At 30.2% G+C, this 19053-nt stretch overlaps 1 protein-coding gene across 4 annotated transcripts in view; it reads left to right on the top strand.

Moving 5' to 3' along the window:
• nsl1 (non-specific lethal 1) overlaps positions 1–19053 on the top strand; it is a 112999-nt gene that overhangs the window by 56612 nt on the left and 37334 nt on the right. For all 4 annotated transcript variants that reach the window (XM_075366269.1, XM_075366268.1, XM_075366267.1 and 1 more), the window contains exon 2: positions 18146–18630. In XM_075366269.1, the coding sequence (XP_075222384.1) occupies positions 18146–18630 (485 nt within the window). The remainder of the gene's footprint in view (positions 1–18145; positions 18631–19053) is intronic.

The following is a 19053-nucleotide window of genomic DNA, read 5'->3' as shown; positions in this document are numbered from 1 at the left end:
CTTAAATATTTTTAAACAGGAAAGAGGACAAATGACAAATGATATCAATTTAATATTCTGCAAGAAAAATAACGCAGAAACCCATTTCCCTGTTAATGATTTCGTTAACGAGTTATAGCGTTCAAAGTTACAATTAAAAAAAAAAAATCGTGTTAACAATAAAACAAGGTAAAAAACGGTGCCTGAACAATCTTACTCTACATTTGTAATATGCATGCACTCGTAATGCATACAATAACGAAATTTAAACAGTGGTATAATATTGATAATAATAATAACCAATAACTAATAATTAACAACATAACGGCAAATTAAACGACTATATCAACTGATATCATTTTCTAAGTAAAACTCTGATGTGGGCACTACGTGACTTCTTTGGACGCCTATTACATTACATATATTTTTTTTTTAAATGAAAAGTACGTAAAATTTTATTTCATTAATAGCTTCTGTTTTTTTCATATTTTTTTAATTTTTATTGTTATTATTGAACTATTATTCATCGTAAATGTTTGTTTAAAATCGGAGCTTTATAATTATTAATAAATCAATATATTTCAATTAGAAAAAGGAAATGAAGGCTGATTCGAACCGATGTGCCTTCCCCTTATAAGATCCAAATATTTCATTAATTAAAATTTTATTTGGCTATAACTCCGGAACCAATGAAAATTAGTATCACTTATACTATATCGTTGAAAAGGTCTCAATGAGGGCTTATTACTGCAGTTAAGAGAAAAAGTCCAAAATCCAAATGTTCTGGATTTTGGGCTTTTTTGGACACTGTTCAGTCTATTGCAATCAAAAGGGGAGGGCACAACTCTGTGTTACAACACTCGTAAATTCAAAATTCCAACATTCTACGTCTAATCATTCTTCAGTTATGAGAGAGACATACATACACGTCACGCCGAAACTAGTCAAAATGAATATTTCCGTTGAAATTTGAAAACCGACATTTTTCGGGATCACAATACTTCCTTTATACAAGGAAGAAAAAATAAACTGAATTTGTTAATAATCAGCTGACAGTTGTTACTTTTTTACTGTTTAGCCTCCGGGAATCACCGTCATGTATTATTTCAGAGGGTGAATGAGGAAGATAAGTATGAGTGTAAATGAAGTGTAATCTTTTACAGTCTCAGTTCGACAATTCCTGAGATATGTGGTTAATTGAAACCCAACCACCAAAGAACATCGGTATCCATGATATCTAGTATTCAAATCCGTATAAAAGTAATTGCCTTTACTACGATTTGGAACTTTCGACTTCGAAATAAGCTGATTTGTGAAGACGCGTTAACCACTAGATCAACCCGGTGCGTTGATAAGTTGTTACTTATCGTAAATGACATAAAACAGCTGGAAATACTTAAAAAATTGTGTTACAAATTTAGTTGAGTAAATCAGGTATTAATTTACAACAACGCAGTTTGCATTACATTGCAAAAATGCAGCTTACTAACTCCTCATTTCATTGTTTTACTTCAATATACTTGCAGTTGTAAAATTTGATAGTGCCAGTAAAAGTTAAGTTGTAGGCTTGGCGGTTGAAATTTGTATTATTAGTTTTCTCGTTCGCTGATTATTTTTATTAAATATTTTTTAAGTGAAACCGAAAGAATATCTCTGTTAATGATGTACGCGTATGATAACAGAGTTCGGCTTTAAAACGAGGTATGCGATTTATTTACTAGTAGATTTCGAAACCGAGAACCGATAAGTAAATCGACTGTGATCAAGATAGTACAGCGAGTTGAAGAAACCTGTTCTGTAAAGAAACGTCCTTGCACCGGTAGACGGAGAAATGTTACAACTGTAGAAAAGTCATTAGATGTATCGTCTTTCAAAAAATTCTTAAAGCAAATTTCACCCTTATAAGCTACACCTGGTGCAAAAACTTTTGGAAAATGATTTTGACCGCTGAGTTGAATAGTGATACTATAATGTAAAGTAGACGTTGACGCAATTTTTCTGGTTTAATAATATTTACTGTTGAAGCGACCTTTTTATGTTAAATGGCTTGTGAATAAGCAAAACTGTCGATATTGGAGCGATAATAATCCCAGATGGATGTCGGAAGCTCATACAAAGCACCTTCAGAAATTGAACGTTTGGGCGGGAATCGTCGATCATTGTATTGTAGGGCCTTTTATTTTAGGTGACAAAGTTACAGGAGATGCTTGCTGTTGCTAACTAGCCGATAGGATTTTATCAAATATCCGGAAAAATGTTGAACAAGAATTAAATAATATGGGGCACCACCTCATTATTATCTAAGGGCACGGCAAATTTTAAATGAACAATTTCCAAATCGCTGGATAAGTCGTAGAGGAGCCATAGATTGGCCTGCCAGGCTCCCAGACCGGTCTTCTTCGAATTACGGTTTTAGGGGGTACCTTTAACATAATGTTTGCAAAACAAAACTTGCAATCATTGACAAATTGAAAAAAAATAATTGACGAATCTACTCGTGTACCAACCACCACACACGATACAAGTTATAAACTGATGTTATTTCAGGTTAGCACAATGCCAAGTTGTAGTGGAGAGGCGTTTTGAATATTTATTGTAAAACGGTAAGCTTTCAAAATCTATTTCATTAGTATCTTACGATCGAAAATTTATTTAAAATTTAAAAATAAATTATAATATTTAAAGTGAATAATATCATGTGTTGATATAGCCAATTAATTAATTAATTTCTTTTGTTGTTATATATTAGTTATTGTTTACTATTATCATCGATATTATAACACTATTATTATATACAATATTATTATATACAATTATTCTAAAGGTGTTTGAATGCCATAAACCTTTAATGCGCTACGATAATCGTGTAATTTGATTTGTTGGCGCGATCGTATAATTGCTTTTTTAGATGTCTATTGTATTTATTTCAAATCTTGACCATAGTATCTTGGAGTAAAGCTTAAAATATTTTAGAAATTACTGCTATTACGTTGCTATTGTTATACTGTGATTCCGTTGCGTGACCGTTCGTATGAGACACACTTGTACAAAAAAATCTAGATATTTTAATGAATTTTGACGAGTAGATTGATTGATTTTATGTCGGCCGTAGAAAGTATGGATATAGTTTACAAAAAGTACATTTTTCAGGAAGCAGTACCTTCCTTTCGATACTGGATTATACAAATTTCTTTGCACCGAGCCAACCAATAACGTTAATTGGCTTTCTGTAGTGTAACTCTCGGACTCGGCTGAACAAATTATATGTCTCTTGTGTTTGATGTAGATGTAGTCAGGTCATTAACCCGGTTAAAGCGTTTTTATTAATTATATTACCTATTAATTATCAGTTTTTATTTATTTAGATTTTCTATTAAAAAAATTATAATTATTATGCTTTCAAAAGTGGATAAGTTACGGAGATGATTAACGGAGACGATTTACAGATAGCGCGACTCAACGGTACTACATTACGTTATCACTGTTGTTATTTATTTCAATTCAATTTAGCTATATTATGGATATTTTAAATAGGACAAAAATGATTTTTCTTTATTTACTTAATACGTTTTTCCATGTTTGAAGCTTGATTGATAGCTTTCTGTTAAGTTCCATTTGTTTTTATTTTCATATTGGCACCTTGATTTTATTTGTTAATAATAATTATAATCTTGCTAATAAAATCCTCCGCACAAAATTTGGTTAACCAGTACCTTTTTCTTTTCCTCTTTAGCCTCCGGTAACTACCGTTTAGATAATTCTTCAGAGGATGAATGAGGATGATATGTATGAGAGTGTAGTCTTGTACATTCTCAGTTCGACCATTCCTGAGATGTGTGGTTAATTGAAACCCAACCACCAAAGAATACCGGCATCCACGATCTAGTATTCAAATCCGTGTAAAAATAACTGGCTTTACTAGGACTTGAACGCTGGAACTCTCGACTTCCAAATCAGCAGATTTGGGAAGACGCGTTCACCACTAGACCAACCCGGTGGGTGGTTAACCAGTACCTAAGTAAGAACAACTTCGTCGTGGTTGCCCGTTTTTTTGACCAGTTAAAAGTTGATTAACGTGGAAATTCCCCCTCCCCTCGAATTAAAGTATTATACTTCTTTTTACTCAAAATATTTGGTACAAAAATCGGCAAAGTTTTTTAAATCGTTAAAGAATTTGTTACATTTGTCAGGTATGTGCATTCTTAATATAAATGTACTTTTACAGTACTGTAACTAATTTGTGTGTTGTGGTACTAGCTTCAGGATGAAAAAATAGAAATTTCATAGCATATTAAAAATGTCTGAAGGATTCGAACCCGGAACCTCCGGACGAAAGACTGACACGCTATCATTTCGCCACGGAGATCGCCCTTCTAGCGTATAATTAATTGTTCTTCAATGCACAATTCGAAAACATATTTCTAATTTTGTCGAACGTCATTCTCGTTGCATAGCATCCTTTCAGTCCGATCAGTCGGTATTCTTCAATTATGGCGTTCAAACACCTCTGGTAGTGTTGTAACTTGTTTATATCTGGCTGTTTATTGTTTTTATAAATTGTTTGGTTAATTATGTTACTCATATTCTAATAACTAAAATTTTATGACTATTAAATAATTATCTTTGATTTACTGGCATTTTTAGCATGTTTATGGTTTTCTTTTCTTTTTTTTTAAGTAAACGAATTGCCTAGCGTCCAGCACCCCCTCCCGAAACATTGAAAACATTTTCTTAAAGAAGTTTGAAATTATTTACTTTTAACTTTTGTGAACAAAATCACGCAAACTCTTTCGCCCTGAAGTAGAATCTGAGCCCTGTTCAAATTCGTCCCAAAGCTATAAGTTAATAATTTGTCTACCTCCTGTAGCCAGAATTACAGGATTTAAGCTAAATAAACTTGTTAAAATAATGTTTAATCATAAATTTAGATGTACGGTATAGTTTATCTCGATTCAGGGATAGCTTCCACTTTTATAAATTACTTTTCAGTTGTTAAAACTGAAATTTTTTTTCTTCAGTTGAGTCTTTTGTATACCTGTTTTGTGTGGGGATTCCTTTTCTTTTCCATAATTTTCTAGTTAGTTAATTATCTATACTTACAGCATTCTTACGTTTTGGTATTTGGTAACCTTTATGGTTGCTCGCTCAAACTTGTTCTGTATTTTTTTTTTACGAATGCAAAACGAATATGCCCAAAATTTTCTTTTAGTACTACGGAATTACTTGCTCTGCTATCATTTCTTTTTTAAAGAATACTGATCGAAATAAAAAAAATGAGAGAAATATAAAATTACAGAGAGAGATAGTAAAATAGGGTTAGCAGACAGTTTAATTCTATATAAAATTCAGGCATCACCAAATACAACTATATGTGCAAGAAAAACCTCTTGACCTTATGTATATTTATAATGTTCCTACAAACATATATTCTCAGCCTTAACTTTTATGTAGGTTTACCTTGTTTTATTCTTTGTTGGGTTTCCAGTAGTTCCAAGAAATCTTTTAGATTATGTTCTGCAATTTTACTGCTTCTATGACAAAAAGTGGAATTTTTCACGTATCACACCTTGTTCTTTTGTTTTGTGTTTGAATTGCAAAAAAAGCCAAAGCCCAAATTATATTTTTTTTAAATGCATTTTAGTTTTCACGTTTAAAAAAAAAATTATTGTAAAACGTAGTTAAAACGTAAATTCGAACCTGTCGACCATAACCGTAGTGAACAAAGAATTTGTGAAAAAACTTAATCTCCATTACTTTAAAGTAACCCGACCATCTCGGGTACAGGATATCTCATATACATAACGTAACTTATCAATCGGCCTTGTGTAAAATTTTAATTGACTACCTCCTCTCCATTATGGAAGGAATGATACTAGAATACTCATCAAACATCTGACTATCGCGCTAATGTAGTTGACCGCTGCATTACTGGTAGCCATAACAAAGCTATCAGAACACTCAGTGCATTGTCGGTGAGAAGATTGTGTTTTCACGAGAGAAATATTTATTTTATTATTATCTTCGTATTGCAGTGAATGAAACTACGCCGTAAGTGCCGACATAAGCCAGGTCCTAAAAACACATCAGTGTTGAAATTTATGATTAAATTCAGAGACAGGTTGTACAGATTCTTTAATGACAAGGAACACAAAAGATCGAAGACAGTGTTGAATACAGAGTCGTTTGATAATTCAGTGACCTATTTTCTGCCTAGCTAAAAAAAATTAATTTTTAGTGCTGAAAATCCCCTGGCTTATTGCGAGGGGATAAAATTTCCCAGTTCAAATTATATAAGAAACCACGAACTACTCCTTAATTTGGGTCCCAAAAATTACTGTAGGGACCGTGCCGGAAGATCTGCAACTGCCATGAAGGCTTCGTATGTGCTGGGTGTGCATCGCTTACTACAGTTTACAAACTTTGTTTGTTTTAATACAAAGTATTCATATTGTTTTTAATTTTGAAATGTTATGAAGAATCTGATAAAGTTTGATAATTTAAAATTGGTCTGCGTGTAATTATAGTGAATTATTTTAAAGCAATTAATTAAACTACTCTGCTAAAATCACCTACTACATTTTATACATTAATTTATATATTTTTGGGAAACCTTTTTATAAATTCTCGTTGACTTATGAAAAAATTTTGCATTCTTACAAAGTTCCGTCAATTTTTTTTTTGTTCATGAATTTCACGTGATTCTGCATAGCGAATTGTAATGCAAATTTATTTTTGCAGTTTTTTTTTTTGTTACTAGTCCTTCATGTGATGGCCCGGCAAATGACGTTACTCTGTTTACAACATCGGTTTGGTTTACTGTCGACACAGATCCAGATGATGGCCTTGAAATTTTACCATTCGTTGTCTGATTCACTGTGATGACTGCTATTTAATGTTATGTATACTGTTTATATTCGTGTTCACTGCACAGTGTGCTGCACTGAAATTGTTCTGCTTTACGACCGGTTTTTTACTTGTTTCCTTTATCCATTTCTTCCTTGTATGATGTAATTCTTTTTTGAACTTCTGTGTTATATGAATCGTAAAATTTCAAAAGAAGTACGCTGTAACCTTTTCGTATTTCTTGATTTTCCCTCGTTTGTAGTATTTTATTTTTTATTCAATAGCTCATCAGTACTTGAATCCATTCTGTTAAAGAAAGAAATTCAAAATGGAAAAGAAAGGAAAGGTTAAGCCCATCAGTGCTTGAATCCGTTGTATTAAAGAAAGAAATTCAAAATTAAAAGTACAGCTATTGTACGAGGTCTGTTCAGAAAGTAACCGAACATATTTAATTATGCGCCAACGGAGATATTTAGTGACGTGCGATTGGTAATATTGTGTTCCGCATAACCTCCCCTTTAATATTCGTTGATTGTTGATATCTCATTTAGTTTTCGTGTTATTTGAGTGCAATGTTTTTAATTGTTAGTAGCGATTTTTGTATTGTGCTATTTTCGGGAGCAACGATACAACGTAAAATTCTGCGCTAAACTGAGGAAAACCTCCACTGAAACGTTTCAACGTTTGAAACAAGCTTATGGAGATGATGCTCTGGGTCGTACCCAGTGTTACGAATGGCTTTTATGATTTTAAAAGTCGCTGTCTGTTGAAGATCACCCTCGACCCGGAAGGACTTTGATTTCAACTGATGACGTTTTCGTTCAGAAAATCGACGATCTGGTGCGTGCAAATCAACGATCGTCTGTTAGAGAACTTCAAGAAGAGGTTAGCTTTTCAATCGGATAATGCCCTGACATTTTGACAGAAAGATTGAACGTACATAGAGTAGCAGCAAAATTTGTTCTTTGTTTGATGACCGAACAGCAGAAAGAACATCGAGTGGAGTTAGTCGGCAACTTCTTAACAAGCCGATGATGGTGAAACATTCATGCAAAAGATCATAATGGGAGACGAAAGCTGGGTTTACGGCGACGACATTGAGACATAACAAAGGATCTCCACGCCCCAAAAATGCACGTCAGTCTCGATCCAATGTCAAAGTGATGCTCTGGTTTTTTTCGATTTTAATGGAATTGTGCATTTTGAATTCTTGCTTCAATGTGAAACGGTGGACCGTGCGTTCTACCAAGGCGTTTTACAACGGTTACGTGTAAAATTCCGTAAAAAAAGATCAGATTTGTAGCGAGACAACTCGTCGTTCCTTCACGACAATACGCCCGCACACTCAGCTTCATCAATTTGTCAGTTTTGTGCCCAGAAATCAGATGACTGTCCTCCCTCAGCCCCCTTACACACCAGACCTGGCTCGTTGGGTTTTTTTTTTAATTTCCGAAATTAAAATTAGTGATGAAAGAACACAGTTTTAAAGCAAATTCGTGACTGACTTTGAAGGACATTCAAATGAAGCTGTCCTGTAGTGGTTCGCGAAGTGGAAACACTGCTGAGAAAAAGTGTGTGTTGGGAAGGGAAAGTACTTTGAAGCGGACAAGGATCAATAATCTGTAAAATTAATAATGAAGAATAAAAAGTTTATTTTCTGAACAGATATTGTACTTAATATTTTTTTTTTAAATAAAATTTATATTCATCTTTTCTTTTATGAGTAAAGATGATAGCTTGTTTCTCGATTAAGAAGTGAGGGGACTGTCTTTGTTAAAATGATAAGATTCTTGCTGTAGTTAGCATGTTCGTGGATGTCATAGCACAAATTTTAAGGAGACATCAGATACATTTATAACATCTTTGCGGTTCATTTTTAATAGCAGTCGGCGTAATGAATGCAGTAGTAAGATAAAAAAATTTAGAAATTTATCTAAAAAATTTATCTTTATTCTTTTTATTTATTTAATTTAGAAAAAAAATTATTTTATTAGCAGCAGTAGTGTTTACTTTTCCTTTAATGATTAAATAGATTTACTTGTTCTACATTTATTTTTGTAATTTTTACTCAATTGAAATGTGACAGTTCTTAGGTGATACAAATATATTGTGTTTGTATGTATATATATTATGTGAAATGATTATTTGTTAATTGTTTATTTCGGATATTAATTTTTTTTCTTTCCGTAAAATTATTTCCCCTTGTTTTGCTCTAATTGATGTGAAAACTTATCACCCCCTGTCTGCATTTAGAGATATAAATAACAAATCTCGTTTGCAATATATTCCATGAGCTTTAGTAGGTAATAAAGTAATTACATATTTAGTCATCTAGATGTTTGTTATAATGAGAAACTTGGCAGTACCAAGCTTTATTCAATTTATGGTTTTATTGTCATCAAAAGAAAACCCTGTACGACGCAGCAGATTCAAAAATTAATTTTCAGCACATTTTACTTTTATTATACAATTATTCAAAAAGTTATTTTTTGTTCTTAAAATTTTTGGTTTACAGATTAAATTTTGAAAACTGTATTCTGTAAAAGTTTTTTCTATTTTTGTTTTAATCCTGAGCAATTAATAAAAAGTAAAATAAAATGGAAAGAAAGGCCCGTGTACATTATATTTTGTGATAATTACAACTACGCTTTTGATTTTCATTTATTGGAAACAACCCTAGGTAAACGAAGAAAGGTTCGATTATTATTGTGACATAAAGTCTTATACTCAGCTCTGTAAATAGAAGTACTTTGACTAGAAAAGTTAGAAATCGGCAAGCCTGTTTACTTAATTGAATTGTTCACTAGTACCCTGATGAATATCTTCAATGCCATCAGTTGTTTATTTTTCTTAGTATTTAGAACAGTTTTTGACAAACCGATTTAAATATTAGGATATTTCTATTGGTTTTTTCATGTTGTCTAGGACATTTTCCATATTGAAAGGGAGTTATAGAAGCCTGCGCCCACAGAATAACTCACCACTATAGAGATTGATCCCGTGAATTAGTGTAACTAAAATACTGTTGCTAACAGATTTTCATTATTTTTTTATTGTATGATCACAAATGGGAGTGCCAATGGATTTAAGTAGAAAGGAAGATACATAAATATTAATCTGTTTCTTACATCGTCTGAGAGTAATACAAAACAGTAGAAAAAATCTGAAATATGAAAAGAAACTGAATTTGTACAATAGATTTCCTTAAGATTACTCCAAACTAACAAATTTTGCTTCTGAAATTAATAGATTAATTTTAATTACAGTTACCATTTAAAAAAAATTGTTGTGGACACTACATGACTTCCTTGTACGCCTACTAAATTACATATACACATTTTTTGCTGCACATCATTTAAACTTATTTCATTTCAAAGTGAGATACGATCCTCCAATTCTTTAATAAAGTGGACAATTACAAAGTTGCATTGTAGTGGATAACCACATTACATCACATTTTCTTGTGGTGTCCGTATCAGCATTTTGTATTAGTTAACATATTAATTTTGTTTCATATCGCTCAAGTGGTTATGTGGTGTAAGTGAGAACGTGTCGTTTTCGTAACCATGCACACATCGGTTCGAATCAGACTTCATATACGTATATATTTTTTAATTTTAATATCTATTTATTTATTTATTTATTAATAATTATTAACCTTTGTAAAAATGTTTGAATTAAAATGAAAAGTACATATTTTATTTTATTTCGCTAATAACTTTTCTTTTCAATTGGAGGTTAGTAATTATTATAAATCAATATATCAAAAAAAAAAAAAGGAAATAAAGTCTCATTCGAACCGATATGCCTTTCCCTTGTAAGATCCAAATATTTCATTAATTAAAAGTTTATTTGGCCATAACTCTGGAACTGATGAAAATAAGTACCACTTACGATATGTCGTTGAAAGGCTCTCAATGAGGGCTTACTGCAGTTAAGAAAAAGTCGAACATACAATTTTTTTAGATTTTAGGCTTTTTTGGTCCACTCGATTGCAATCAAAAGGGGAGGTGCACAACTACATGTTAAAGCAGTCCCAAATTCTAAATTTCAACATTACGGCAAATCGTTTTTGTGTTATGCGAGATACATACGTACAGATGTCACGCCGAAACTAGTCAAAATGGATATTTCTGTTGAAATCTAAACTGAAATTTTTCGCGATTACAATATTTTTTTACTTCGTAAGGAAGAAAAAACCAGTTTGTACATTCAATCGATATATAGAAAAATGTTTTCTTATAATTGCGGTCTTTCATTTTAATGAATTGTAACTATTTTTTTTTTATTATTAAAATTTTAAGTTTTTTTTAATGACTTCTTAATATGAATCTATATGTGGCCTGTGATTTCAATAGCTCACAGTTTGTAAATTGGAGGGGGAATTATTTTCTTAAGAAAATAATGAATGCAGTAGTTGTAGTCACTTAGAAATAATTATGTTACAGGTAATTAATCCGATTTTCAAACAGAAATTTATTAGAATATATTTAAATGTCTCCTATTTAAATAAAAATAAGTCTAATGTTGGTTTTTTTTGGGGTGGGGGAGGGCGAAAAACGTTTTCAAGTTATCATCGCCTTGAAAAATAACAAAAACCTTAATAAAAATATAAAATCAACAAACACAAAAATTAAAACAAATAAATATATAAACTAATATATAAAAAACAAAAAGAAAGAAAAACTTACTATTACCACAAACTAAATCTTAAAAATAACTAAAAAAATATATATATATAAAAAACTAATATAAAATAAATTACGAAGTCCGAGAGGAGTATAAAAGGGCTCCTTCTCAGATAACAGAAAGATTAGATTTAACAAGAAGTTTAAATAACATTAAATACTATGTGTATTTAACATTAAATACTATGTAAAATACTAATATGTTGAGGAAATAAAATACCCGGTTTAAAACTTATTTGTCATTGCCCAGGATTCGACGAATGTTCCTGGGCAATTTAGATTTTCAATGCAAGACTGTGTAATGCATGCAATTGACAATTTTAATTTTTTTTTGGTTCGGTGTTTTTGATTTTGTTATAGATTCTATTCACTTTTGGTTTTATTTTAGATTTTATCTGTGATATTAGTTATAAGTTTTATTCATCTTTTAGATTAGCTTTATTTTCTTTTATTTATTTTTTTTATTAAAAAAAGATTTTTAATAAAACAATTTTTATTAAAAAAAGATTTTTAATAAAACAATTTTTATTAAAAAAAAGAATTTTCTGAACAAGAAAACTTTAATTTCTGATGTCAAAAAGTATGTTAAAAAATTTAATTTTGATTTATTTCTTTTATTCAAAAGGAAGTTGAATGACATTTGTTTGTTGTTTTTTTTTTTAAATTAAAAACCTACTGTTAAAAATTACTTTCTTGTCTTAATATTAGTAAGGATGAATTCCATGTATCATTTTAATTTTTGATGGCCGAAGGAATTGGTTTGAGATTTTGTTTAAATATTTTTTTTCCTGTTAATGGTTTACAATTTGAATAATCCATCCACTGTATTTACTTCATATCTAATTTTTACTGGCTGTGGCTGTTTGACAGTAAAGTTAAATTGTGCCAAACAATGGTATGAAGCTTAATTTGATTTAATTATCACATCTGAATGTATTTTGAATAAAAATTAAAATTAAATTGTCACGTCTGAAGGCAAAATTTTGTTTATAATGAAAAGAGAGTAGAACTGTTAGTAGTTTTTAATTATTATGGTAATTTACCAAGAAAGAAATATATTGGTTTGATAATAAGTTGACCTTTTTTTTTTAATACAAAAGAGATTGTTTTCAGATTTAGCTCCAATTAAATCAGTGCTGCATATTTACACAATGATTAGTCAATAGTGTTTTTATTAAAAAACTGTTCATATAAATTCCATGATGTATCTTATTTGAACTAGTGGAAAGCTTTATTTGGATGTGTTTGTTTTTTGTGGGTTATTTTGTTGTTTTTTTTTTTACTTTATAGGTTTTTGTTTTTCAGAAGTTAGGAGTTAACTGAGTACTTGGTATATATTTTTCATTAATTAATTATAATTAATCAATTTCATTTAATTTCATACGGAAGTAATTAGGATAAGATTACTTATTATAATTGTGTAAAGCATTTGTTATGGCTACTTGCTTATTAGATGAAGTGTGCAATAGTTTTGTAATAACTGATTATAATAGGATGTAAAATAAGTATTCTATTACACTTATCATGATATTCCATAAAAAAGTTAATAAATATCTTTAAGCAAAGGAAGTGTGTGTGTGTGTGTGTGCGAAGCGAATCAGAAGTCTGGAAACCCCTCGAACTACTTCAAAACTATTTCAGATAGAATACTGTAATTTTCAGGATAAGGTATCTGTCAACTATTTTACCTTTTGGTGAGAAATATAATTTCAACCCTTTTCCGGGGGGGGGGGGCAATGGCAACGCCTTTTGTGTGATACATTGTTTTATAGGTATTTTTAAGACAAGAAAGCTACTATAAATAAAAAGCAGTTATGATGTCTGTACCCAAAATGGTGGTGAGATGTAATTTGGATTTTGAAAATTAGTAAATTTAATAAGATCAAATAATAAAATTAAATAAGAATTTAATTTAATATAATTAAAATTTATCTTGAAAAAAAAATTATTTTTTAAGACAATTGTTTTTGTATCAATGTAATGAGTATATAAAGAAAAATATTATTACCTAATAATACTGATAAGCTGATCATTGATGATCTCTTACCGTTGTTGAAGAAATGATCTTCATTGTTGTGCAATATCCCTTTTGAGTTTTATTACTACACTGTTAGTTTCTTAGAAAAATTTATTGAGATAAATTGAGGTTGACTAATAGATTGTCTATCCTTATCCCTTTTGTTATTACTTTATTTTTTGTTTGTAATTCTTTTTTATTGAATTAATTTTTTCTGTGCTACCTTTTAACATTGTTATAATGTCACTTAGTGAACAGGAGAGTATCGCACTTTTAATAATGAAGGGGGGGATTATATCATTTTAACAATTTTCAAAAATTTTATTGCATCACTATTTTTGATTTTGATAATACTTGGTATATGATAACTACTCACCTTGTAGTGGCCAAAAAAATTTTTTTTTATATTTTTAAAAACATTTTTTCTTGAATAATAGACTATTTTCTAACTTGCCAACAGGTAAAAACAGCCATTTTTGTAACTTTTTCCATGAACTCTATAGCATTCTTATTTTACATTGTACAGAGAGTCAAAAAGGGTTTTAATAAAGAGTAAAGATGGAACTTTATCTTAGTGTACAAAATTCATTTTGTTGCATAACCAAATCTTGTAATGTTTACTGAAGTTAAGTTTTTTTTTTGTTTTTTTTAAATTTTGAGTCCAATATAAATAATGAAGGGCTTAGGGTAACAGGGCTGTGTTTTACCTTTTAACACTTAGGTACTAGTAGTAATAAAAATACTACTGTCCTTCATTATAAAAATGACTGCCAAATCATAAAATTTTGAAAATGTCTCATATTTGGGGCCCAAAAACCACATGTGGGAAACATGAAAAAAATCTGAAATGTTTATAGCATTAAGTACTGTTTATGTACTTAAAAATCATATAAAATTTATTTTGTTATTCAAAAGGGGTTGAGTAATGAAGCCATCAAAACTACTAAAAACACTGTGAATAATTTATCAAAAAATTTCACAGCATGTATTTTTTCAAAATATTTTGATTTGTCTATGACAGAGCTTATACTCTAGATAGCTTGTTACTTAAAGTATGATTTGTGCACACAAACTCATGTTTAAATATGAAAGTGAATAGACATGAATGGACATGATTGTTTGCGTAATCCTGAATGTAAACATTGTGGAAGGCTCAGTTACTGTTTTGATTTCAATGTTATATGTTGTGTTGTTGCTAGTGTTAATACTGTGGTTAGGTAATGTACACGTCTTCATAAAGTAATTTTATTAGCATTGAACTTCTCTTCTATACGATATCTTTATTTTAAGTTTTATTATTTGGGGATTTTTTTATTTTAGCTGTAGAGAAACTGGGGTTAGACAAAGTGAGGGGCAGTTGGTAGTTTTATAATTTATACTAACTGTATTATTATTGTAAGAACCCTTGCATTTTATAAAAATGGATAACGGAGTGTTGAATTGCATTCATACTGAAGCAGTATGTCACAAATTGACTTAGAATATATCATCAGTATTGCATGATATTTTGGAGTTGACTGAACAGCAAATAACATTGATATCTGTTAATTAGTGGATGTACTGAAACAAAAAATATTTTTACTTTTTTTAAAACCAAATATTTAGTTAAATATTCATGTTAATGGGAAAAGTTGCTCTGACCCATTTAACAGTCATACTATAAACCGCTTAAGAAATCCCTTCGAGAAATATCTTTGACACTTTCAACAAGCAATCCAAATTTAAAATTAATTCCAGGCAAAGCACTGTGTGCAAAATGGTTAATCAAAATACAAATACCACAACACGATACAGAAAGTGAACAGGAATGTCAATATATATTTGAGCCTGAATGTGTTATAGTAGAGTTCATGAATAAAGCTTGTTCAGCGCTTGGCATTTCCTATGTTAAGGTTCAAAAATTTTCAAGCAGCACAAAGGAACCAATTTACAAAAATAGCTGAGTCAGTTACTAGTAAATTAAACGATTCCTTTGATTTAAATATTTCTTCAGAAGAAACCAATTAAGTAACACATAATTATGCTGATTTAGTAGGGAATATCAAGAATTAATCATTAAAATAAAGAATAAAATGAAAACATTGCTTCAACCCAGGAAAAAATTAATATTTAAAGTTAATTACCAAGCAGCTGGAGTATTCAAAAAATTCAAAATGAGTAGTATTGGCCAGTATTTAGTCCGTCAATCCAAACAATTAGTTAAAATGAGTGGAATTTTTCCACAAATTGGCAAAAAGGACCCAGTTATGTAATTGATGAAAATGTTATTAAATGTGTCCAAGATTTTTACCAGAATGATGAGCACAGACGAATGATGCCAGGCAAGAAGGATTTGGTCTCTGTAAGACAAGCTGACGGGAAGAAAATTAATATTCAAAAAAGGCTTATCTTATGTAACTTAAAAGAATTATACAGCCTTCAAAGAAAAAAATAATTTCAAATTTGGTTTTTCAAAATTTTCTGATTTCGACTTAAATTTTGTGTTCTGGTCGGTGGGTCAGGTACTCATTCTGTTTGCCGGTGTGTTGCCCACCAAAATGTAAAACTCATGTTGGCTTTCATTTAAAAATGAAATTTTATTATAAGATTCTCCTTTCAACATTTGTATGTGATATAGAAAATTAAACGTGCATGCTGTCACAGTGTGAAAAATGTCCAGACACTAATGAAGTGCTCAGATTACTGCAAGAGAGTTGGGATAATTTTGATTCTCAAATTATATTCCAACAGAGGGTTGACCATTGTGAACTAACTACTCTAATTCTTACATTTCAAGAGATAAACTTACTGAAAATTTAAATAATCCAAAACGGCATCATTTTGTTGCAAAGAAACAAGCTAATTTCCTCAACACTAATAATAATTTATTCAGACCTTTCAATTCAGTGACTTAGTAAACATGTCTTGATTCCTCAGTGACCAAGTTGAAAGATTATAATATATCTTTATGAATTATCTTAATTGGATTATGAATGTGAGATTATGAACCAGTCAATTAACCGGGTTTTGGGTTTTTTGGTCTAAATTAAGAAGGTATCTGAGAATCAGGTTTGAGGATCTGTTTTAGAGATTATATTCAAAAGAGAAGTGGGTAAAACTTGTAATTGGTTTGATTGAATGGTATTGTGTAATTATTGATTGTTTGTTTAATTTTATAGCTAAACAAATCCTTTTTTAGAATATAAATTTAATTGATAATATAATTAATAAGCTCACAAAAATTGTATTAAGTAAATTTCATTAGGTAATGTATATATGCAAGTATATTTTCAGTGATTTATGTGTATTGAAAAGGAAAAAATTAGTGGGAATGTGTAGAAAAATCAAACCCATAGCTCACTGTACTTCTGTTATAGCTATCAACAGAACTATTTAATTAATAAGTAGTTCTGGTAATTAAAATAAAGTTATTTTTCAGAAAGTTTAGTTTATATTACAAAAGGTTTCTGAAGTGCAATTCAAATTCATAAATATATTTTACATTATTTACTTACTATCAGTCCTTTTCTTTTAGCTCTACTGCTTTTCACTGGCAGACCTCCAAAATGAAATTTCATTGCATATCAGTGATTTGGTGAGGAAAGTCTGTTAGATGTATTCTCATTGAATGCTGATATGTTTGAATTAAACTTGTAAAACTTTTCCTGTTATGCCAACATACAAGATAATATTTCACCAGTACATCTATTTTTCCTTTTATTTAATTTTTTGTGTAACTTTTTATAAAGTTTGAATTATAGCTTATCAAAAAATAAATTTTTAAATTATCTAACGTTTTTTTAAATACTGACAAAAATCACTGTTGTTGCTAACAACAGCTCACATGAAGTATAATTCTTTTATGTGTATATTTTCTGTTTATCTTTTGAGGAATTTGTATGTAGCAAGATTTTTTAATGCTTTTTCTGATACTGTCTGTCCTACTGGAGGAAAGTAGTATGGAAATTTGCTAAGTTTAAAAAATTAATTACATATTATTTGAACCTGCATCCTTCAGGTTACGGTGTAATTGAGAAAACAAAATTCATTTATATGCATATATGGTACAAAGTATCTTTGATTAAAATAAAATTACAGTATTTTTTGTGTTGTGTATTATAATTAAATGAATATAGATTTTATATTCATTATTAGGTTTATGATTGTCACATTAATTATCATATTAAAAAAAAGAAAAATACTGTTGTGTGATAGAGGTTGGTAACATTTGGTAGCTTACCAGCATTGGTTGTTTATATGAGTATTTATTTACTTCGAGATTACATTGTAAACTTCTGTGAAAGAGTTCATGATAAACTAAAATATAAAGAAAAAGGTTTATAAAAAGTAAATTGAGTATGGTATCAACATTGTTACTTTCTTCATAGTCTATTAATATAAACTGAAGTATTAACTTATTTTCAGTTAGTGTGTTAAGCATTATTGTTAGTATATTTTCTTTCTGTTTATTTTTGTCTTGTAACACATTTATTAGTTAATTTCTTTTACAGTTAACTATTGATTGAGATTAATAATATAATTAGAGTTGAGAATATTTATGCTGTATTGTTCATTTAAAATATTTATCTATTATTTCATGTAATAATATTTAATATTTTCTTTTATTTTTCTGTTTCAGATCAAAGCGTGCAATATGGAGGTGGGCTCATGACAGAGCGGAAGTGGCCAGCAAGTGGGCTTGGTTACAGGCACAGGTGTCTGATCTCGAATACAGAATTCGTCAACATACGGAATTTCATAGACAGATAAGAACAGCAAAAGGTAGTGTGGTTCTACAGGGAGAGGACCCTGTTGTAGTGAATGGATATCATGGTGCTGACAGTGCTACTACAGCTACAAGCTCAAGTAGAACCAGACCGTTGGTCAGGAGTCTTTTTGGAAAACGAAAGCTGCTTCAGACCGAAGGACTACACATAGTGTATAAAAAGGCAGCTCGGCCAGCAACACTACGGTGTGGTTGTCGGCCACCTGATCCACCATGTGCTCTTTGTACCGGCAGGAGCGATCCTACTCATCCTAGGGACCACCCTGATCTTTTGACTGTTAATGAAAGAATAGCCCTTCTTGATCCTGCGTTCCATCCAGTTCTTTCATTTCCTAATGGTAAGTTTTTGTTTATTTTTTTACTGTAATTTTTACATTTCCTGTATTTGTTAATTTTTATACTGAATGATAAAAAGAAAAACTTTAAATTATGATTTTAAATTTGGAATTGCATTTAAAATAAAAAAAGCTCAGCATTAATTTTTTTATAAATAACATTTTACACGATACATTATGTGAAAGAAAAAAGTATAGCCTACCTTTTTGTTGTAAACATGTTGCAAACAATGGTTCACTCAAAATAAAAATATTCCTGATAGATTGATTTTTATATTTTTTAAGTATATATTTTTGGTTGATTTTCTTTCTTTGTTAAGAGATCATTCTTATTACATCAGCTCTCAAGTTATTATGATTGGTTAGTTTATTGTAATCCTTTATAAACAACTTATTTTGCTTTTAAAAGATTAATTAACGTTTTTG

The sequence above is a fragment of the Lycorma delicatula genome, chromosome 5 (genome assembly GCF_047948215.1).
Source record: "Lycorma delicatula isolate Av1 chromosome 5, ASM4794821v1, whole genome shotgun sequence".
NCBI classification, from domain to species: domain Eukaryota; kingdom Metazoa; phylum Arthropoda; class Insecta; order Hemiptera; family Fulgoridae; genus Lycorma; species Lycorma delicatula.
Note: the sequence above shows the minus strand (reverse complement) of the source record. Positions and strands in the feature narration are given on the sequence as shown.